The sequence below is a fragment of the Venturia canescens genome, chromosome 1 (assembly GCF_019457755.1).
Source record: "Venturia canescens isolate UGA chromosome 1, ASM1945775v1, whole genome shotgun sequence".
Taxonomy (NCBI): Eukaryota; Metazoa; Arthropoda; class Insecta; order Hymenoptera; family Ichneumonidae; genus Venturia; species Venturia canescens.
In genome coordinates, this window is record NC_057421.1 from 16,334,984 (window position 1) to 16,358,714 (window position 23,731).

A 23,731-nucleotide genomic window follows, 5' to 3' on the forward strand; every position below is an offset into this window, starting at 1 on the left:
TCGAACGGCCGAACCACTTAAAGTTTTCATTTATCTCGACGAGTCTCAAATTTGTTCCGTATACGCTTTTATCTATTTACGAACTTTGATACCATCCGGATACCTTATTATGTTTGAACATTGAACGATAATTCGCTGCATCTGAGAAGTCTGTAAAAAAAACAAATTTCACTGTTCTTCGATATCTTGAAACCGGAAATTTCGCAAGAATTATAAAAATCTGAATATCCGAGTGTTAAACATGAAGATTGTAAAAGCATTTTTCTCCATTTCGTTCAGTCTTCAACGAGAACCGTGAGATCGTACTTTTCCATTCTGTTTTATTATTTTCTATAATGAATCGAGTGTTTCACAGAAAATGGTGAGATAGCATAACGAGATAGTCGTCTAGACTATCGTAACAATTTCCTATTGCAATTTGATCGATATTACGGATTCAAGGTCAGAACTTTAATTATAGCTCAGGTGTAAGGAGGTTGGAGGGAAAGAGGGACGGACGAGGCGGATGAATGATCGTCCATTTGAGGGTCTTCTCAACTCGAGAGTCTTTTACTTCCCTTTGGAATAGGAAGCGCTCCAAAAAATATATCTGCTCGAAGAATTATTCATTGTGCTCCTGGAAACTCCTGCGGAAAAAAATTTATTTCGATAATGGGAGCCGATAGTTTGATTTCAGATTAGATTACGGAGTTAATGTAATTGCAGGTAAGGAAAAGGCACTCCGGGGTACACTAAAATGTATTTGCATACTAAAAGACACGGGGTTGGAAGTCAGCTTTACCCGCAGGGCTCCTTGCCAACTTCAGGTTTTTTTTTTCTTTTTTTTCCATCGAGCTCACAGGCGACATTGTCATAAGCGAGAAACCTCGTGCGAAAAAATTAATTGGACGAATAGATTCGAGGAATCGTAATAATAACAAACTACCGAACGCCGAATAATCGAAGACTGTTGACAGTCGCGAATATGTTGACAAAAATAATTGAAATATGGATAACATCGCGAAACTTCTGATTTCGAATCTAGCGAGGAGAAATTTTTTTTCTCGCATTGTTCGAGCTTTATTTTCCATGAGTGAGTCCTGTCGCTTATCGAATTGCAAGACAATCATTATTTGTTGTTTTCAACTGTCGTGAAATTGGCTTGATGAACTCTCACTTTTGGATTTTAGATTATTTTGTATCTTTCGTTGTTTCACCTGATTGGCCACAAAACTCAACTTCACTGCATCGATCAATAACCACTGTGACCGTTGAATTACATAAACATTATTAATTATTAACGAAACGTTTATCAATGAAACAGCAAAGAAAAACCACAACCAGGCTGGGGAATGCATCGACGCCTGGGATTGTGCAAGAAAAATAAAACTGACAACATACCGTTTAAGTTTCACCCTCGATAAAAAAAAGAGGTAGAAGAAAGTAATCCACGAATTCGTGACGTATGATTCGTGCTTGTGAAAATGATATTCTAATTTAATTTGATGTTGGGCTCGATGCCAGTCGCTGAGACCGGAATGTAAGTGGGGAAATATAATAAAAGGAACGAAATAAAATGAAAAGAGAATGAAACGAACTCTTGACGAGAAATATTTTATTACATGCACGTTCATTTGTATTTTGCGCATGTACAAAACGAGTGCGAGAAAGATGAAAAAAAAACAGTGTTCCATTTATAAGGGACTGTAGAACGCCTGTGTAGCACCATACCCTGAAGGAATTTCTAATGAAGCGTGTGAACTTGAACCCGTTCGGCCCGTGTAACCTAATTAAGTCGGGCCGGTCGAGACGAATGCTAATTTTGCGCGACGGGAACCACCGCGTTTCTCGCGACGCTCTCGCAACCCCGTGGTGTTTCCATGTGCACCAATCTTCTTGCTTCAAATTTTCTTCCATGACAAACGACAAACGATAAAACGACATTCGAATTAGGTGGAATTATTAACGCTCACCATAAATTCTCTTGAATTCAGTCAGCCCTTTTTTTCAATGGCTTCACTTATTATTTGCATAATTTCTTTACTAATTGAAACGTCGACAGAAAATTACTTTTTTACCATACAGTCTGCTCGTCGTCGAAAACATCATTTCTTTGCTCAGGCTCGAAGAATTTTCGGCCGAGTAGGCCCCTCTGAGGAAATTTAAAAAAATTTCAAGCTCAATGAGTCAAAATTTCAACGTGAAAAATCATTCCAACCGAATCTCGTCATAATTGGCTTTGATTTAAATTTTCTCCTCTCCTTCAAGTCCTTGTAGAAAAATAATAAATTAAATTAAATGAGAACAAAAAAATAATCTCATCCTTTTATGGAAAAAACAAATTTTCAAAATATTTTTCTCTTACAAAACGACCGTAATAATCTTTTTTTTACCTTCATAAATAAATAAATAATGCCTCAATATTAAAGCTTGATACGACAAATGTAGGTCTCTATTTCACGTGAATGGAGTGAGCCCTCGCTTTCGTAAACATCAATAATGTTACGCAAGTCAGGAATCAAATAAATATACATTTAAATGTGGTGCACGTACAGTAGGACCTGTATTTAACGACGTGTGTTACGATAGATGCAGGTTGCAGCCGAGTGCACCGATTCCGGTGAATAGCAAGCACATTTGCCGCCGGGTATACGCTTCGATGGGGATGAATATCTATTGATTGGTTTCGGAGCTCCCCTCATTGATCACTTCTCGATACCTGCCACGTCATTCACAGAGAGAACCTTTTTATATATTTTTTTACCTGTTGTATTGGCTCGAGGTAATAGCCAAGTTTTTTTTCTTTACGCGCCACGTGCTAACTGCTATCGACAGGTACACATCGAGACTTTTTCAAGTGTATCGTATCTTCTCAAATAATGTAACGAAGGCGGGGAGATCTTTTCCTCAATATGATATTAGTTATTACAGTGAGTTGAGGGATTTCTATATAGACTTGGCGTAAAGACGGAACGTGAGTTATTTTTTAATGAGGATAATAAAATGTCAAAAAGTGATGAAGGTGGTTGTAACATGTTCGGTTTATTTAAGGAAGTTGAGACTGTGCAGTCATTTTTTTACCCAAAAGTTATGATCTGTACCTTTCAAAAGTTAGGCCAGTTTACAGTTTGGCAATGCTGCATACACTTTAAAGAAAAGTTGAGGAAAAAAAGACGAAAAACTGGTGAAAGCTCAGTCGAAAATACGAACGGTGACGATCCTAGCCTCAAAAAACTGCACGGGAAACAGATTATTATTAATATAATCTCAGCAAATCTCCTAATGAATCTGAAAAAATTGACATTAGTCAGCAAGCCTTGCTCATGTTGCCCAAAAAATTTCATATTTTTAGCATCATTTTTAACGGAGATATCACTGAATGTTTTTTGACTTCCATAAGATTAATCCAAATTGTTATTGATTTTTCTCAGCAACGACGCTCCTAAACTGTCTGAAAATTTAACTGATATTTTTTTACACTTCACTTTATAAGATGCAATCGGTTTAAAAGCGATGACATCACTTTCATTCTAATGGCTCAACTTCCTTAAAAGTGAAGCATTTTTACAATTTCGAGCATTTGTACAGAGTGCAAAGGCTGGAATTTGTCTGGATACATTTTATTCCCTCTTTATTGAACTGAAAATTGTTCATCTTTGTTCCGTTAGGGAATTTCTGGTTTATTGCATTTAGTATTTTATCATAACGCGCCATTGTCACTAAATAATTTGAGAGTGCGTATGTGCATTACCGAAAACTGCATTAATCATATTCCATCATTTGGGTTCTTTGTATAATATATTTTCTCGTGGAACGTTGAATGGGATATACATATCCGTAACGTTGGTAACGATGCTTGCACAAATTTCTGTCAGCCCGTTCCTCACGCTTGTCTCCTCCATTCCAGACATCCAGACGGAGACAATGAACGGGAGATCGGGTTACCGATCTTTTTTTCTCTTGCTTCTATGGGCGTACATCGGGAATGAAGATCGCGATTGTGCGTACGAGGGGTATCGCGTGCATAACGAGCTCGCGTGAATTTCATTCGCATCAAGAAGAAAAAAATAATTTTTGTTCAAAAGCTCCGATGTGATAGGAGTGAAAGTCCCAGTAGAACATTAATTGTCAATGAACTGTACAGCGGAAGTCGGTCGAATGGAAATCGCAAACTTGAACTTTTGCAGGGAATTTAGAATTTTTAAACTTTCCAGTGTTCTGACAAGTTTTTACTTTCGTGTCGTTTCATTCGAAGCCAAATCAAATTCTTCGCTTCGTTCATTTTTATACAAATTTGAGTGAGCCAACATTTCAGCAAATGGAATTTCAGCAAATCGATAATCAAAAATATTTTGGAGAATTTCTAGCCCAACAATTGAATTTTTTCCTCGATTAATTGGACGAAAATAATTCGGAATAAAAGGAATAATTTTCGAAATAAAAATCTCTAAGAATCAAAAAAGAAGAAGAAAATAAAAGTGGCTCAACTGTTCGCGGAATTGTTTTCATTGACATTGCCCTATCCTCGTAAATTCGAGCACCAATAAAAGCCTGGGATCGTGCAAGGATGTATTTTTTCTCGCAGAACAGGAAGCCCTTAGAACCGTGGGACTGTTTCTCTCACTTTTTTCAACACTGGCCCGGAGGCCAGTGTCAGAAAAATCGGTGCAAAAAAATGAGCCGGTAGTAACGACTTTCTAAGACCCTCGAAACTCGCTTCTGTCTCTGGTCGGACGGGCATATTGCATGTTATATATACGGACATTCTCCTGCTCCTCTCCTGTCAACCCTCGTTGTTTTTTGCGCAGGCTTTAATAATTGATCATCTGATTACGTTACATTATACCAGCCGGCTTCTGTAATTCAGGTAGCATATATATATGTATGCGAGTATCAGTAGGCTTTCGTCATCAATGATTCGTCGTCGTATACGAAGGAAGAAGAAAAGCGTCGCAAAAAAATTATCCCCTTCAACCCCCCCCCCCCCCTCTCGGTCTTTTTATCCCCGCGAGTATTATTCCCTACGCACCTATGTCGAGCCATTTTTTTTTCTTACTCACTTTTGCTCTATCTTGCTCGACGCCATTTGCATACGACCCCCTTATCGGTAAATACACCGGGGGTCCTATCCCTATTCGGTAATGAGGGTAGTGGTCCCTGTTTCTGTTCTTCTTTTTCCTATTTTTATCTTTTTCTCTCTTCCTCTTCCTGTGCGTATGCGCGTGTATATGCTCGGTATATTTATCCAGTGTTTTTTTCACCATTGTTCGCCCATTGTCCTAGGAGTACTCGCTGATTTTACACTACGGACTCTCGGTCGATTTTCTGTCTTCTTTCCGATGGGTACACCGGACTTGGTATACCGAGCAGCGGAATGGTGCTGATTTCATGAAATTCTTTACGAATCGACAGTTCCTGATGAAGGAAATGAAACTCCTTAAAGCAAATAAATATTTGGTTGGTTCCAACGCTCGTTGACCAATATCAATATTGCTCACTGGGTCTGAAACATCGTTGAATCAACAAACATTTTTTATAAACATCAAATTTAAGGGGGGTCCTGCTGTAGAAAGTCAAAAAAATCGATTGTTTTCGGGAATGTTTTTGGATAGTAATAACTCAGCATAGCGAACTTTTCGGTATAGTTTCAAGGATTTTTCAAGAGTACGAAAACATTGTTTTGATGTGAAAAATACTAATTTGTACATGGTTTATGCGCAAGGTCTGATTGTCGAAATTTCATAGCTGTGTACAATGTGGAGATCGTAATTATTGTCTGCAATAAAAATTCCAATTTTTTTTTTTTCATTTTCATATATTGTCGTTCCATATGAACCCTATAGAAACCCGAAAAAATTGCGAAATTCTATATTTTTAGCGAGTTTGAAAAAAAAACCCTTTTAAAGGAGAATATCACTTCAACGTGCTGTAAATATAGAATTCTGCAATTTTTTCGGGTTTTTATAGGTTCATATGGAAGTGAATAGGTTCATAGGTTCATATGAAAATGGAAAAAAAAAATTGGAATTTTCATTGCGAACAATAATTACGTTCTCCACATTGTGCACAGCTAAGAAATTTCTACAATCGCCCATAAACCATGTACGAATTAGTATTTCTCACGTTAAAAAAATATTTTTGTACTTTTGAAATATCCTTGAAACAACACCAAAAAGTTCGCTATCGTGAGTTATTTCCGTCTATCCTAAAAATATTCCCGACAACAATTGATGTTTTTTACTTTCTAAAGCAGGACCCCCCCTTAAATTAATCACCAGGCTTTGGTGAATGAACGATGGATTTTTTGGGGCTAGCAAACGTATTTCCTCAGTGAAGATCGCGGGCTTTGAACGAACGAAATTCGGGTCATTCGAACCTAAAAATCTACGTTACCGATATTTGCTTTTTCCCTCGTTCCGATGTGGCCTGTTTCAAAAGAACGACAACGAATCGGGTGGTACGACTTTGGACATTTGTTCTGAAACAATCTTCGCAAATGTTTAATTTTGCACCAACGATGGCTAAAATATTGTAAAACTTTTCTAAATTTTTTTCATCTGTTCAATCGTAATTACCGAATGATAAATGCATTCCATTGGTTAGAGTGCCATTAAATTAAACGACTCTTAATGAACTTGACTTGCGTGAGACAAAGAGTTAGAAAAAGCGAATATTCATAGCGGCCATTCATTTGATAAATGTGAATAATTCTGGCCAGGTGTGGCCGTTTTTTTGCATTTCCTCCTCAATACATACGCGATTTTAGTGTTTGATTAACCGGCAAACAAACGTTCTTTGTGCGGCGTCGACGTTCGTGAACTTTTTTCATTTATTTACAATTTTTATGAACCGTTTTCTCTTAATTCTCGCTCCGGCTCACGTACCTTCCGGGCAAAAAGAAGAGACGAGAGTCGACGAAAAATATTTTTTCTCCTTATACCTCTGAATATTAATTAACACCCGACTGGATACACCTGTTCGGCCAGCTCGTATGACCCTCGAGGCTACTCCACGGAAAAAGAGTACTGAGCTTGGTGCACTTTACCAGGTTGTCTCTCGCAAATTTATGTCTTCGTAATTGTCGCTTTTTTTATTATTTTTTTTTTTTTTATTACAAGAAAGCAATAAAAAACTGAAATTCCTCAAGTCACGTGATCAAAATAAATTTCTATAAGTACAAAATAATTGCATTCGGATAGCGATGACGCCGCAAGGTTTACTGTCGCTCTGTGGCTTCCGCGATCCCCCGACTGTCGCTTAAGGCACAGCCAATACTTGGATGGGTGATCGCTTAGTAATGCACCGGTTCGCTCGTTGATTGAACGAGAAACATTTTTTCTTATTGTTAGTTCCTCAAGCGCGGCTCAGCAAGAACAAACTTTAGTTGAATCGTGACAAAAAATTTTTAAAAAAATGAAAAAAAAACGAAATAAAATAATCAAACTCTTCATAAATTTCTTTCATTTTTTATTGTTTCGTAAAGATTCGAAGCGGTCGAACGCATCTATCACGAAGTAACGAAGGTTTATGCGGACTCGGAAATCGATTGGACGTACGTCCACGACGCAGGCTGCACTCGAGACGACACCGATCTTCCTCACCACGTGACCAGTCAAAACGATCTCAATCGCTTGATCACCGGAACTTTCCGAGTTTTTCTAGCTTCTCTTCCAGCTCCGCCGACCATCGTTACGATTGCTCGGTAAGTGCAGCCGTCGACATTTCATTCAAAATTTGATGACTCTCCTCGAATCGTCTCTGCCAAAATGCACCGAGGCTTGATAATAAATAATTTGTTGTTTATGGTAATTTTTTTCCATTATTATAAAACCTGAATGATCGCATTCCAATGAGTCTTAAAATGCTTAATTCAGGCGTAAAATCGAAAGAAAAATTTTATCAGCCGCGTGTCGTAAAGCTGCCGAAAAAAAGAGAAAAGTTTGTCCTAATCGTTCAGAAATTGCTCTCGATTGACCGCCTTTGGAAAGTTGGAAACAGTGATTTATTATTAAATTACATGTTCCCTCAACACGAGTGAATTCAAACGCCCCTGCGTTCAACGGAGAGCCACGCGAGCACGAGGTTGAGAACATTTTATAGTTCTATCAGTAGTCTCAAAGACATTGTCCCTTCAGCTTTGAAGGCAGCAACGAATCGTCAATCGAAATGGGTGGTGCGTAAGGGGAAAAATACGGGGTGGGTTTTTAGCAGCCGCGTAAGAGGGGTGGGTTTGTCAGGCGATGGGTGAATCTCCCTTGGCCCCTCCCATACTCGAGTTCAGGAGGAGAGGGGCTCGAATTCGCGACATAGGGGTGCACAAACTTGTGTCTCATGTCGAACAAGCACGAAGAAGTTGCGACCTGCACTGGCAGATGGGGCTCTCGATCGCTTTTCAAAATCTGGAAGGATAACTCTGATCGTTGGTCGGGAATCCTAAAGTCGATAGTAGATTTACGATTGATAACGATTCGATATTTTGGGAGAAAGAAAAAACACAAAATCTGGAAAGAAAAGCAACAGTTTTAGCAACAAAAATAAAACTCTTGTTAAACGGTATTTTTGCAAAGTTCACAGTAAATAACAAGTTTAAATTTCCAGGGAAGTACGGTTTGTGGAATAATTCAGTTCGTATGGTCAGTTCCGTAGAATGAATTCTTAGATTGTTTCAATTCGAGTAGAGGAGTTATGGAGCCTGGGAGAAGTAACTTAAAAATTAGTGATCCGCGATGATAACAATTAACGATCTCCATTACGAGAAAATTTCGTGTTGAAAGAGGTGAAAACTATTAATTTGGTGAATAAATTTGTGAAATGGATATACTGGCGCCATCTTTTGGATAGGGAGAAAAAAATTGGACTTCCGGCTTGGGGAAGAGCGCGTTAAATCGATTTGACTGAACCCCTCGGTTCACCCACATAAATGTATGTACATACAAATATATGGAGAACGAGGCGTGAACGTCTTTTACTCTTTTTCTTCTTCCTCTTCTTCGTTCATCCCTCGCGCACCCCCGCTTCCGCCGGTAACGGGCATACTGCAAAAGCAATATACAAAAAGAACGAAGCCCGCCACCGGATGTCGTCGCTGCGGGGGCCAAAAAAATGTTTTTCATTTTGTTTTTTTTTTTCTTCTTTCTTTTCCTTTTTTGCACGACTCGTTTTTTTGCTCCTACCATTGCCTCACACCGGAAATAGTACCGCGCGATTATTATTCATTTCCTTGTGAGAAACATAAACGCTTGAGATGAACGATAAAGAAAAATAACTCCGAGACATTTCTTTCTCCGCGAATTTCATTTTTTTCCATTCTTGACCCCCTCAGATCCAGCGAGGATGACTATTGCCCACCCGAAGACGTTGATCAAATCCAGGCAGGAGTACTCGACGAACTTGGACAACGACTTGGATCCGAGATTGACGTCAAGCTCGCTTATCTCGAGGAAAAAGAAGTTTTGTAATTTCAATGTTGTTCGTCATTTTTTATAATCACCGCAGAATAACATGAGGTCGAATAAATAAAGCTTTGCATGCAATTCCTCGTCAATTTTTTAAAATTCTTTTCTACTTGTCTGCTTTCGATCTCCTTTTATGCTGCTTTTCAATAAAAAAACGCTCGATCGATTGACGCGAATCTTTCACGAGATGAAAAATGATGATTTGAACTCAGTTTTTAACCTCACAAAATTTTCATCATTTGTTTTCTATACAGCTCAAATAAAAGTTCATCCACCTTGTTCCATTTGCAGAGCTCAAATCTTTCGATAATGCAAAAATATTTACACCGAGAAAAAAAGTGAAAAAGTCAACGAATAAAATAGTTTTAGATCAAACTGCAGATTCACTCTCTCCAAAAATATTGCAGTTAAATAAAGAAAATTTGTCCAATAACATCAATCGCTATTGAATCGACAATTCTTTTCTCAGTGTACAGGAAAAATATTACAGTAACGCTGTGATAAAAAGCGATGCTATTAAAAATCTTTTCTCAATTGTTTCATTAGGAAAAGCTGGAAAATTATTTTTGCCATCGAAAAGTAAATGTGCAGCCTTCGGCAAAGTTCACAGGTATTTCTAGTCTACAGTATTTTTTCTTTTTAAAAAGCGATCATTCACAGTTTTCATTAAAGTACTAACCCAATCGGGAAAAAATCGAAGGTCAGATTTTTCATTATGGTCCGAAGTATGACCGGTGAAAGAGGGGAAAAATAGTATCGTTGAAACAAGGAGAAAGAGAAGAATAAGGCAGTTCTGAAGCGCCCGGCGATTTACATAAGATTCGTGCCACACTGGCCTATTATGGGGAAGCGAGTATAACACAATGCCACGTGAATGTTGGCATTTTTTGCATCGCCATCAGCCCCTTGAGGCTCCAAACGTCTTATTTGCATAGATCGTAGCAGAGGCCGGTTTCCCACACGCTTCAACAGTCTCCCTTTCTTCCTCGCACTGTCCTTATCTCCCTCTTTTTCTCCTTCTTCGTCCCATCCTTGTTTTCAATTCCCCGGTCTTTTTCCATCTCCGTCCTTCTCATAAAACTCCTTGGTCCTTAATTCTCCGACTCTTTCCGTTTGTTTCGTCACGTCACACTCTCTCCCTTCGCCTCGAAACCCTTTCAACGTCCACCGGTCGTTCGAACAAAAAACGGGTCAACTCTCCGTGAACGACGACATTTTTTACGACTCCGCAAAGACTCTCAAAAGAGTCCGAAAATAAACGTGAAAAAAAACGTTTTCTATCGCACTACGTAATTTGACGAATCCCCTGGCGAATGGGCTTCGCGTTTAAAACTGAAAAATTCTGCGTACTCGCTCCCAGGTTCTTCATATTTTACTATTAACAGACCTTAAAATTTTCGTCTTCGACACAATCGTCTAGCAAACATCGTAATTTCAAAAAATTCATGGAATTTGCGAAATTGAAATGTATGCCTTTCCGTAAGAGAGACAACTTATGGAGAATCTTCATATTTGCATTTCAAATCTGTTTGTTATTGTTTCGCAGTAAAAAGCCCAAAACCACACGTTCGATTAATGAAAAATTTGATGACTCTTTTTAGTACTCAAAGGTTGTCGACTTATTTTTCAATTTTCGTCGCTCACTTGGAAAAACAGTTGGAATACAACATGGAATTGCAACGCAAAATTTCAACTTACACATTTGCTGTATTTCATATTGGACGTCACACGTTTTTTTTTTTAATTTTTGCTGGCTCATATTACGAACCTTAATTTATCGAGTCGAGAGACATCTGCACGTCAGAGAGGGAGAACTTTCGCATCAACATACAGAATAGTTGGTGTTGAAAAAAAAGGAAATTATTCAGGCTGGCAAAAGTGCAGCCGTCCCGTGGCTCTGCACCTTAATCCCTTACCCGTATCCGATCTGCATTTAAAAAAAAAGGCCGAGCAATAACGCGGGTAAAAAATGTTGTCTCAGGCTATGAAATGAACTTCCGAGCTCGTAGATTCTACCGAAGAAAATAGAATCTTGAGGGGTTAAGAGGGAAGTAGAAAATCGAGTGGAAAGACTCGCTTTTCCTTCACTTTATCGAGCTAAAAAATATGACGGGGTTGTCTAACGTCTATAATTATGCGTGTGACGAAAGAGATCTCGATTTCGCAGGCAGGAGTTTATGGTAATTAAGGGCTTACAGAACGATGTGCGAGAACGCACAGACACGCAAAGCCAATTATAGCGCGACGCCATCCATTGGAGACCCAGAAATAAATGTTGGATCGTTTGAATTTTTCTTTGTGCCCTGCGTCAATGTTCGTGTTTGTAATAAAAAGACAGTGCGAGACACTTTTTTATTTACTTTTTTTCAGTGTTGTTCGTTCAATTATATTGTGACTGGAGAAAGTGATCTAATCAGCTATAATTTGTAGCATTCATTTTCGAGCAATTAATATATCGGAGCATCAGCTGAATGCGAAAAATAAACACGGAGTAACTGGAAGTGATAAAAGTATTGTTTTCTGTGTCTACAGAATTTTTATAAAGTTACTTTTATCTGGTACACGACCTTTGTTCGATATTCGAGATCGTCATGCATATAAAATGAGGGATTCATAGGCGGGGCAGAAAAAATCACGATGAGAGCGACTAGGAGAGGGTATGGGTGAGAAAAAAAAGATTATTTCGAACGTGAAGAAAGGGTTGCCTCGGTAGTCGTTCAAGAGCAACAACACGAGTCAGTCAACAAACTTTCAAAGTAGAGCGTAAATATTTTCGGTCCCCAAAACAGATTGTACTCGAAATTTTTCTAATCACACATGAAATAAATTACTTTTTGTTCGTTTTTCAAAATTCGATTGTGAAAATTTGTATGGTTGTATTTCTGGAACATTGAAAATGTGAATACACAGAATTTTTCAACATCGTGATAAGAATCTCGTTACTAATTTTTTATCCATTGATGTGATTGATGGAAAAATTTCTTCATGCTACACGATTTAAGCAAAAACATGAATCCCTCGAGAGTGCGCGGCTGTAAAACTAATCAGTGTTGATAGAAGGTCAAAAAGGAAAATTGTTCAACGCTTCTGGGTGGCTGATGCTCTCGCGAATGCATCTACGTACGATTTGGCTCCACCTACGTGGCACGAGCCTGTTCTCTCGTTGGATGCTACGAAAACCCACACGTACACGATTCCCCACGAGTATGGGCATATTTCACGTGTACCACGAGGGGAATGCAAAAAAGGATGGTCGATTGTGTTGGTGAATGCATCTCTTGCAGCGGATGCAACAGCGAGTGGTCAGTAGTCCGCCAAAACGACTGGACGCTCGGTGTACAGTGTTTTTTTGTCTCTCGAATTCGTCCGTAAATTTTTAAAACTAGAATTAAAATTGCTGCCTCTTGACTGGTGAATAAAAGTGTATTTATTTTCATCGAACTCAAATCAAGTGTGTGGAAATTGGATCAAATGTCATCGTGTGATTTATGTATGAGGAAAACGATGTGAATATTAATCATGAAAATATGCTTACAATGCAGAAATGATTTTGAATCTTAATAAATAATTGAAAAAGTATTTTTAACCTAAAATCAATTCTTTGAGGCTCTTTTTGTAGTGATTTTTCCTCAACCACGTAAATCTTTCCGTGACAGTGAAATGCGAACGTTTTCCTCGAAGTTTTATGTTTTCTTTCCATTCGACGGAACAACAAATATTTATCGTACGTCCAAACGCTTCGATAATATGTTTGAACACAATTTATTCACAGAAACAGTTTGAGTTATGTAGTTTTCAGGAAAAATCATCGTTGCACACACGTGACGAAGGAGAGAAAAGGGAGACAGAGCAAAAGTGAACTCGAATGGGGTGGTTTATCTTCAATATACACAGTTCTTACTGCGCCACCCCGTCGTCCGCGTTCTTTTTCACTCTCCACATCTCCTTCCATCCTAACTTCGCGGGGCCTCCACGCCCTCATCCCATTTAGCTTTTTCGACGTCTCCGCGCGCACTAAGGGGGTGGAAACGACACAAACCAGCCCTTAATCTATACATATACGTGTGTGTACATATATATTTTACGTATAAATTGAAGTCGTCCTATCTGGAAAATGAAATTTTCTTTTTCCATTGCTCCTTCACTATGCGATATTACGTGTTCGTAGAACTTTCCCGTTATTCGCTTCAAAATGTATATTCAACGTTGTGTTCGATACACGCTTTTTTCCACCCTCTTTCAATATTTATTTCTCATTTTTCAACGAGTCACAACAGTAGTAATTGAAAAACAGATGAGACTGTCGGCTCGTGAATAAATACGCGAGATTTTGGAGCTACAACAAAATTTCATTATTTTCTCAATACTTCAAATCGATTCAAAATCACGAAGGGAAGCCACTCAGAAAATACGACAGAAATTTTCATTTTTTTTCGTATTTTGCCGAGGCTCCTGCGAACTTTTTTTGTGACAAGGAAGCATTATTGTACGTAATACAATTACGATAACTCGAGTGCACTCGAATCCCGAGCGTACCAGTTCACGTATTCCTCGAACGAGAACGATTCAAAAGCATCGAATAATTTATCTTAGGCCTGTACGTCGGCGTAATAATGCTGTCGAGGCGCAACGGGACACGAAAACAGGGAAAATCCTCGAAGAAGTTTTTACATTGTTGGGGAATCGAGTGTCGCGTTCACCCGCTACTATATTCCCTGCTCAGAGGATAAAGCACAATTTCCGCCTCGTCACAACAATTTTTCAAGTTTTAATTCGAGTTTGTGAGGTTCATTAGGGAACATTATGGGATGGAGAAGAAGCGAGGGGAGAAACGAAAGAAAAAATACTCGAAAAAAGCTCCACGCTTTTCTTGGTCTGATGTTCCAATCTTTCCATCAATCAAATATTTACTTTTGCTTTTCAATTTTTTCACAGTGTTATAAATTTAAACAGAAATTCTAACAGAAACACAAATTTTAACGCAAACTGAAATACCGTATTTTTACAACGAATCATCCTCGAAACTCTCACTTTTTGCGAAATTCTAACTCTAACCCAAGGGATCACTCTCATCCATTATACCGTCCTCGTCTGTCCCCGTCTCATGGAGAGGATTTCAGACTTCATTCCTTTGTCCTTGCCTGCTACCCACTCAGCGACTCGTTTTGACGTATGAGAGGAAACGCACTCAAGATTCAATGCTAAAAGCTCACACACATTGAACGAGTAGAGGACTTAGTGCGAATTTGGTCCACTCAGACTGGCCTGGAATGGCGAAAATTTTGACCAACAAATAATTCTGCATTCGATGATGTACAATCAACACGAATCATCTTTCCTCGATCAAAGTAGCTTATTTCAGTTAAGGAAGTTGAGGCTGTACAGTCATTTTTTTTCACCCAAAAGATATGACCTGTACCTTTCAAAAGTTAGGCCAGTTTACAGTTTGGCAATATTGCATACACTTTAAAGAAAAGTTGGGGAAAAAAAGACGAAAAACTGGTGAAAGCTCAGTCGAAAACACGAACGGTGACGATCCTGGCCTCAAAAAACTGCACGGAAAACAGATTATTATTAATATAATCTCAGCAAATCTCCTAATAAATCTGAAAAAAATGACATTAATCGGCAAGCCTTGCTGATGTTGCCCAAAAAATTTCATACTTTTAGCATCATTTTTAACGGAGATATCACTGAATGTGTCTTGACTTCCATAAGATTACATGTTATTTGGCCAAAATTGTTATTGATTTTTCGAGTTTCCAATCAACGCATCACAATTAAGATTCGAGTTAAGGGCGTTTGATCATTTTCCACAATAACCGAAACATGAGCGTTCAATGTGAAAATTCAATAAATTTATTTGCGCATAAATTGATTTTTCATGATTTTATTTTCATCTTAAATTGATGATTTTGTGATTTTTTTAAATGAATTTTTCATCAAACAATGAATTCCAAGCAAGTATAATCCAAAACAAAAATGGTGGTTCAAATTCCCCCTCAACTGTTTCGTAGCCACATACGTGTGCGCGTATACACGCGCTGTCAAATCGATACGAAGTGAGGAAGACGAAGATAAAAAGCGAAAGTGAGCTCTTACGGAGAAGCAGAGTGCGGGGGAAAAGGGAATTTCGTATACGAAAAAAGAGTGAGCGAGATAGATAAGGGAGGAATGTGAAGGACATGGGTAGGCGGGATGTGACGAACCGGCGGGAGGCGGGGAGGGGGGGGGGGGGAGCCGGGGGTGGGTTTCATGGTGCGGGGCGGTTTTTTGAGGGAGATGTTTCGTTCGTTCGTATACGAGAAACGAGCCGTACGTTTTTTCCACCCCTCTTTTCGCTGAAATCCACCCCCTTTGCTCCAAAGTACCAAACAAGGATAATCTCAATGGGTCCGTCTCTCTTGCTCGCATTATTTTTAACCTTACAACCGTCATCCTTTCTTTCACTCCGTCTTGCTCGCTCTTCATCTCACTCCCTCTCGATTTCTCCCTACGTTTGCTCGTTCATGCACACCCTTACGTTTTCACCCCGATGGGCCCTTTCCACCTCTGCTCTTTCCCGAACTATACCCCGACGCTAAGCCCTCCCGCCGTGACGTAAATGCCGCAACACCGGAGTAGAAGCAGCAACGCCAGAAAACGTGCTACGTGCGCGGAGGCCATTCGAGGGTGGTTTTGCCGGAAGGTGGCGTACCCAGTGACGCGTGTGCACGCGGAAAAACTCTTCTTATTTATTATATGCTCGTTTCCTACTATATACATCAGCTATATAGACCCTTTGCCAAATATTTATACGTATAGCTATGGGCTTATGTACGCTTTCGTATACTTCTCGTAATCTCAGAAAGCACATGCTCCGGATCGATATCCACCGCTGCTAAACTTCACAGTTTTTCTTTTTTCCTTTTCATCGTCCAGCGTCATCTACTTTCTGGTCGCCGGAATTGGCGGATACGCTTGATGACGATTGAAATTTTGGTATCACGAAACTTGAGCGACATGACCATTACGCGGGTGCCGCGAATCTAATTTCTCTTAATCCCATTATTCGGCCTGGGATTTAGCATTTTCGATTGAATGTTTCTTTTTAGAAAAGATTTTTCTACAATGAAACTGGGGGCTTCGAATATTTCTTTCACTCGAAAGTTCACACAATTTTTCTTGGAATATCTGCTCTTCGTTTGGTGTGTGAAAAAGTATAACGATTTAAAAAATATAGAGAAAATCATTGAGGAAGAACATGCGTTACTTGTGATTCAAAAAAGCAACTGAACCTTTTTGCTCTTTTGATGATCAAAGAAACGACTAAAATTTATTATCGCAGTTATTAAAATTGTTTGTAACTTATTTGTCAAGATTGATAAATTTTTAATATAATGATAGCGGTTTCAATACTTTCGTAGTAAAATCGTCAAGCAAAATGTGACAACCGCCGTTTATATCCATTTATATCTATTTATACACATATGCGTATCTATATTTTAAACCAGCTGGCTCATGGTGTTGTCAAAGCTTCCACCGTTTGTGTCGTTATTACTCGTTAACCTCAAATAAGTGTTTTTCTTTTTCCCTTCCCAAGTCCCAGTAACAAGACTTTCTCGAGACTTCATTAATATCTAAAAATATTATATTTTCTTATTCTCGTTTTTGATTCTTTAAAGTTGGGAGGATCCTATTTCATTAAATCCAAATCGTCGCACAAAAAGTGTGCCTGCCATAAGAGCCTGTGTATAACCCTTAAAAAAATGTGATTCTATAATAATTTCGGGAATATTTCACGCACGGTCTATATTTCTAGCATATTTCCAAATTTCAACTCTTAAAGTTGGAATTTTCGATATATCCATTAGATTCGCGTGATCTTCCTTAAGTTCAGATGTTTGTTAGTTGATATGAGATTTTTCGACTGTTGCAGTATTTCGTACTGTTTCCCTGCTGGTACCAAGATCATATTAGCTAAAGCTTGTTACACCTCGATGCGATGTAGCTCGATTACAGTTTGACTTTAGTGAGTACGCAGACTGGAGGAAATCGCTTTGATAGTGAAGTTTCGTTTAGCGAGGAAAATACCTTTAGTAGTTGAAATCAGAAACTGTACGATGCGACGGGGATCTTTGGTACGAGACTAGAGAAAAGGGATGCGAGCTTCAAGCGCTCCAAGAACGAGAAAAAGAGAGAAAGAAATATATTCTGCGAAAAAGAGAGAAAAAGAGAGAGAGAGAGAGAGAGAGCAACGAGATTGAAATGTAACTTTATCCAAAGCTTAGCAATGGAAGGTAAGGCAAAACGAGACTGTGGGTTTCCACTTGACTTTCGGGAAAAAGATTAAAACTGCGAGGCGAATGCAAGAGATCCCCGTCTCTCCGTCTCTCTCCCTCCTCGCCTCTCTCTTTGTCTTCTCCTTTTCCTTCCTTGCGCTGCCTTTTTCAATGCAAAAAGTTCGTCGCTGTGTTACCGGAACTTGGAAACGTACATAGCGAATTGAAATTGGAGGCTCCGAGGTCAGATTCGAACATAAAGTACACTGAAATCCCTTCTTCCTTCCGACCTCATCTCGCCCAACAAATCCTTCATTCCAACCTCCAAACGAAGGACCATGTTGAGTCATTGTGGGAGAAATTGTCAATGAGATCACTTTGTTAAACTCGAATCATGAATACGCGAAAACACCATACATTTTTTCGCGAATCATTCAACAATTATTATAATTTTAAATATAAAAGAATCCTTCAAAACTACCAAATTCTAGGGTGTGTGGGATAGACCCGTTTGTTACGCGAATGGCTCATGGCGAAGTGTGTAAAAACCCGAATTAATAAAACCCATGATTAAATCCTGGTGGAACGAGCGTCAAGACGTTTATTACCACTTCATCGCGTTCGTCTTACTCTCGTTGGATTAGCAGTGCCAGCGGTAATAGACGTAATAATAATCATCATAATTATTATCGTTATTATCGCCCGTTTAAGAAGAGCCAAAGAAGAAAGAGGGAAGAAAGAAGAAAAAGAATGAACGGTGATGATCTCTTGGTCCGAAGAGGAGACAAGCTCTGTTGACGAGGTCTTTTTTTATGGTAGTAGTAGTGGTTTTAGTGGTGTAGTAAAATGGGTTCAGGTCCTTGTGGTGGTGGTGCGAAATGGAATTAATTATGAGGACGGTTTCAACAGGTGGGTGTAGGCATCTTCAACTCTCGCCAAAAGCCTCCTCCCCCTGGCTCACCCCTGCCTCCAAGTACTTCTCTCCTCCCCGCATCCCTCTCATTCATCTCTTCTCGGAGAGGTTCGCTTCTGATGCTGGTTCGGTGTGCCCTGACTCGTCGACGACCACCCGCAGTCGTGTCGCAGACCGTTCTCGAGTAATTTACTAAGAAAATAAATAGAGGGCGAGCCTTCTCCCTCTTCTTCTTTTCTTTCTCGTCGTCCTCTTCATTGAGGCAAGATGAGGGGAAGGAGGTTGAGGCGCCTCGAAAAAATGAAGCGTTCGCTGCCCCTCCTCGGTATCGTAATTGATACGCGGAGAGAGAAAAAGACGGGGGCAATAATGTTCGGTGCATAAAAATAACTAAAAATCGACACCGAAATCAGAGGATTTTACGTGTCCTCGAAATCAATTGCACTGTGCCCTGTTATTTTAGTATTTTAATGTTTTCACGCAGTTTAATGATTCTATAAAACGGATACAGATTAGCTCTTGCGACGTGTTTTTCGTATCCATTCTCGAGTGTAATTTGCCAACTTTTAACAGTATTAGAAGCGAGTCAATTCTTTCACAACGTCGCCCTAGTGAGGCCATCGACGGAAATTCTTTTCTCGCGCGGACACTCCAATTTCTGAAACACTGAAGAGATTCGAAAGTTTTTTTAAATTGAACCATTTATTTTTCAACTTTTTGATCATTTGCTGATCGAGAAATGACCAATTATCGAATAAACCAAGCGCATCTCAATGGCAGTAAATATTGATGGGATATTCTCGAGACCCTTTTTCCACGTAACACCGAGATGATCGATCATCATTTTTTTATTGACACTCTAAACTTCAATGGGTCGCACTCTAACGTAAATTTACACCTCTTAGGTACGTATTATAATATTACACATGCGTATAGAACTTTGATTAATTGACATTTAACGCTCCCGTGTGCATAGTCGTCTCGCTAGCGGATGCTTTGAAAGCCCTTTTGTGCAACGCCCTCTCGTCAGGTCACCCTGTATTTTTCTGTAACGATCGAGAATTTTTTTCCTGTCTATGCAACCGCACACCGCTGTAGGTCTTTCGATCGTGATTTATTGGGTATTGGGTCACGAAACAGGTAATTTTTATTGACCGATTATTCGAATCGACCCGATTTAATATTTTTCTACGCATCACAACACGTCGTTACCCCACGTCAAGATGATTCGACTCGAGAAAAAATGAGGGTATTCGTATTTATCAGGTAGAGAATAAAAAAAAAAAAAAAATTAACGATCATTCAAAACTGCGGCAGGAGGCTCGAGCAAATCGCGTAATTCGATATCCACTTTGAGGACCTTTTAGCAGTTTCGAACTGAAATTCAAAGCCTGCTGGGCCCAGTGGAAGGAACACGCGCCAAGAAGTATCGTTGTCTATGAGAGCGACGCTTCGATTTCTACCTGGAGCCGATTTTTTTGCTCATTTTCAGGCTTCGACTGATCGCGTTTCGTCCCACCCTATCATGGCCTTTTTCACACCCTTTTCCAAAGTGCTCACCTCCTCAATTATGCAACGTCGCGTATTTACGCGGGCTTTTCGATCTGCACAATGCGTAACTTGTTGTAAAAAATAAACGAGCAACGGAGTATCGGAATAAATTTGATGCGCTACAATAAAGTCGATTGGGAAATGTAAATTCCTCGTTGTATGTATGTGAGAGGAAAGTTTGGAGCAGAATGGGAGAAAATAAGAGGGAAAAGGACTGAAGAAGAGTGGATGGACCGAAAGGAGACGGGGCTAAAGAAAGTATTAGCGAAGGGCGTCAAAGTTTACCTTCGTCACATGCATCTATGCAGATTTATGCGCTTTTCCTTGAGAACCAAGTGGAGGGTAAGTTCAGTCGTTTTGCATCGATATATATGCACGTACATATACATAAAAATAGACACCCATACAAGGCTCGCGAATGGAAAAGGACGAAAATAAATCAAGGGTGAGTCTCGATGCTGAATCGTTCCCACGTTGAGGGACACACGCTCTGCCGGTACTTCTGTGTACCTGTGGTTAGCGCAGGTGTTTGCGGTCCTCGTCAAATATCTTATTGTCGAATGTTAAATACACGAACTATTCTTCAATATTAAATTATATATGGTTCGAAATGAGGGAATTACAAAAGTGCGTGTTACGTGAGACGTGGGCCTGCAACAAAGTCGAAAAGCACTCTGCGCGTTTCCTCCCGTAATTATAGATCTCAACGGGCGCTTTGTCGTCGCACGAGCGAACGCGTTACATTTTATTCATTCTGTCCGTAAAGTAAAATGTCTTGAAAAAGAATGCTCGCTTAACACGAGACGCGGAGAATCGACTTCATGATTTCAGGCAGGATTTTTACTTGTTGTTATTTATTATTTGCGTACTCGACAGTTTGAGATCAGCTGTGAATAAAGCTAAAAATCGAAAATGAAAAATTTCGTAAATTTTCTACCCGACGGCGCGACTGGTTCCGAACAAAATGGCCGAAGGTGGGAGTTTTCTATATTTTTTCTACTCCACGAATGCTACATTAATTGATTGATTATAAATCCGGGTGGAGAGAGCCTGTGCGGATTATCGATGACTCGAAAGGTAACAGAAAGAGGCAACGAGAGGAATTAGGGTCGATCAGTCATTTCGTCGAGACGCCAACGTCGTTTGCAGACTTTCAACCCTCCGCCTCTCTCGGTCCGTTTCACCCTCTGTTGCCCCCTTTCGCTTTTTTATTTTACCCTCTCTCGTTCTCACTCGCACTCTCTCGGCTCTCTTTCTCTCGTTCTCTCGTTTCGTGTCTTAGTTTCTTCTTCCTTTCGCGTCCTCCTCTTCGCTCATCCTCGATCCTCGAGTCCACTCGTTTTGTTTCCAGCAGCGTCTTTCCTCACGGTGTTTCCCTCGGTTCTGTTACCGCTGCCGGCGATTCAAGACAGCTTTTTTCTTTCTCTCTCATCCTGCTTGTAGACTTTCCTCGCGCGAACAGCCCCGGAGAGTCATTCGTCACCCGTCTTCCACCTGCTCTGCGCTTTTACGTGTGCTCACTGGCCGTAAGCGCGTAAAGATGATGCCAAAAGATTGAAGACGAAACGGCCAGCGGCGAGGAGAGCCGAAAAAATTCACAGTTTTAAGAAAAATGAAGGTAGCAGCGAAAGATCGATAACAAGCCTCGTTGCAAAAACATACCTGCGATGACTTACAATTTTCAAATTCTCCAAAACAAAACTCATTTAATCGAACCGCGAAAAAATCTTCTCCTCGCCCCATCCCTCATGACTTTCCTAGCCTCGTCGTTCCCCATTGAAAAGTATCTGCGTTCCGCGACCGTTTCAGATAAATTTATACAAAAATACAATATCATGTATTCACGTGCCAAGGGCTGCAGGAATTTGTATAAAAATCTACCGAATACGACATCGTCATTACGAAGTCAACGCCAGAATCAAGTGCACTCGAATATTCTCCATTGTAGATAAATTCTGGGCGTGCCCTTGGTGAATTGAAAAGCGTCAGCCTAGAACTGCAAATAGGATTTGAATGTATATGCATATACAGACCCACACAAACACTTATGTGTATATGTATATATTGGAAAAAGCGAGGGAAAGCTTGGATAAAAGTTTTCCGATAGCTGTGCCTCCTGGAGCTTTCTGTCTCGTGAACTCTTCACCCTTCCCCCTTAGCAATCCTCCCATGTACTTCGGAGCGACCCTCCACATTCAACACACAGACATACATTCGGCACATACGTGCAAGTACGTGTATCTATGGGCTTTTCTGCACGAGCTCGATCTCGCCTTTTTTCTATGCGATTACTCTCATTCCTCCGATGAAAAATCTAAAGACAATTCTGCTCCGATCAAGCTTCAAAAAGGAGAAACTAAACTTTCAGTAAGACGAAAAAGGACGGTCAGCTGCTTTGCGTGACGCGTGAGAAGAGCAGTAGTGTCCATTAATTTCTTACAGCAAATAAAAAACTCGAGAACCATTTTCCCTTTCACACAATTCGGCAAAAAGCTGAACTCTCCAGCTATTTTGGCCTGTTCGACGAACGAAGCAATTTCGGGAAGTTCGTCCGGTACCGAGCGCGTCGAAACAAGGAATTGTTGCGACTGCGGTGATCGTCACGCGGCGAGTTTAAAGCGTTTAACCTCCATAGCTCAACCTCCTTCGGGACAAACTCATTCGTTCCGAACCTCATGAGTAACCGACGAATTCTCGGAAGCCCTGCAGTCGTTCCTGTGCAGATCGCGAATTGTCGTGAGCACAGACAGGAAAAGTACTGGGACGCGTGAGAGTGTTAATTTTGGAAATTCGCTTTCGTTCGTTTCTCACGAACAAGGAATACTGAGTCCTCGAAATTTTCAAAGGCATCGATGAGCCCAATCGAACGACGGTTTCCTCACTGCATCTTCGTTATTCCCCAACTAAATGAACCTCCCCAAGACCAGCATGAAATACGCCGGTCCGTCCGGAACATCCCATACATGTATGGTACATATAGATTTTTCTCATGCTTATTCCTTCCTCGCCAATATACTTTTTCTCTGTAGCAAGCTCAGGCACACTCGTAGCCGTTCTTTTGCTCAATGGATGGAGGCGGCGAAGATTGAAGCTTATACGAAAGCTCCACTCTCGTCTCGCTCCCGCTTCTTTCCCTCATCGTTTCCATTCTCGTATATGTGTACATAGTACGTGTCTATACATATATACACATAGGTGAATGTATATATGGAAGAGGGAAAAAGAAACGAAGTACAGGCGAGTCGAGTTGGTAAAAGTGTGAGAGGAGGTTGGAAAGAGGCACGTGCGTGTGCCCCCTCACCGGATACAATGTGTGTGCGTCAAGAATACACGCTATTGATCGCCTCGGAGGAGGAGGGAAGGAGGCCGGTACGTAGAAAAGCAAAAAGAGAAAAAAAAAGAGGAGAAGAACGCAAGAGGAAATACGAGAAACTGGAGAGACGAGAGCTGAAAAGTTTTTTTTTTCTTCCTTTTTTTTCTCTCTCTCTCTCTCCTTTTTTTTACTTTACTTATTCTCATTCTCATTCCTCTGCCATCGCTCGTTCGCGTTCTCCTCGTACGACTTCTGTTCC

General features: G+C 40.1%; 1 protein-coding gene across 1 annotated transcript in view; it reads left to right on the forward strand.

Moving 5' to 3' along the window:
* Positions 1-9,512, forward strand: part of MESR6 (misexpression suppressor of ras 6) — a 443,740-nt gene extending 434,228 nt beyond the window's left edge. The window contains exons 7-8 of the mRNA XM_043410436.1: positions 7,463-7,681; positions 9,302-9,512. Coding sequence (XP_043266371.1) covers positions 7,463-7,681; positions 9,302-9,437 — 355 coding nt within the window. The 3' untranslated portion in view covers positions 9,438-9,512. The remainder of the gene's footprint in view (positions 1-7,462; positions 7,682-9,301) is intronic.
* Positions 9,513-23,731: the final 14,219 nt, after the last annotated feature.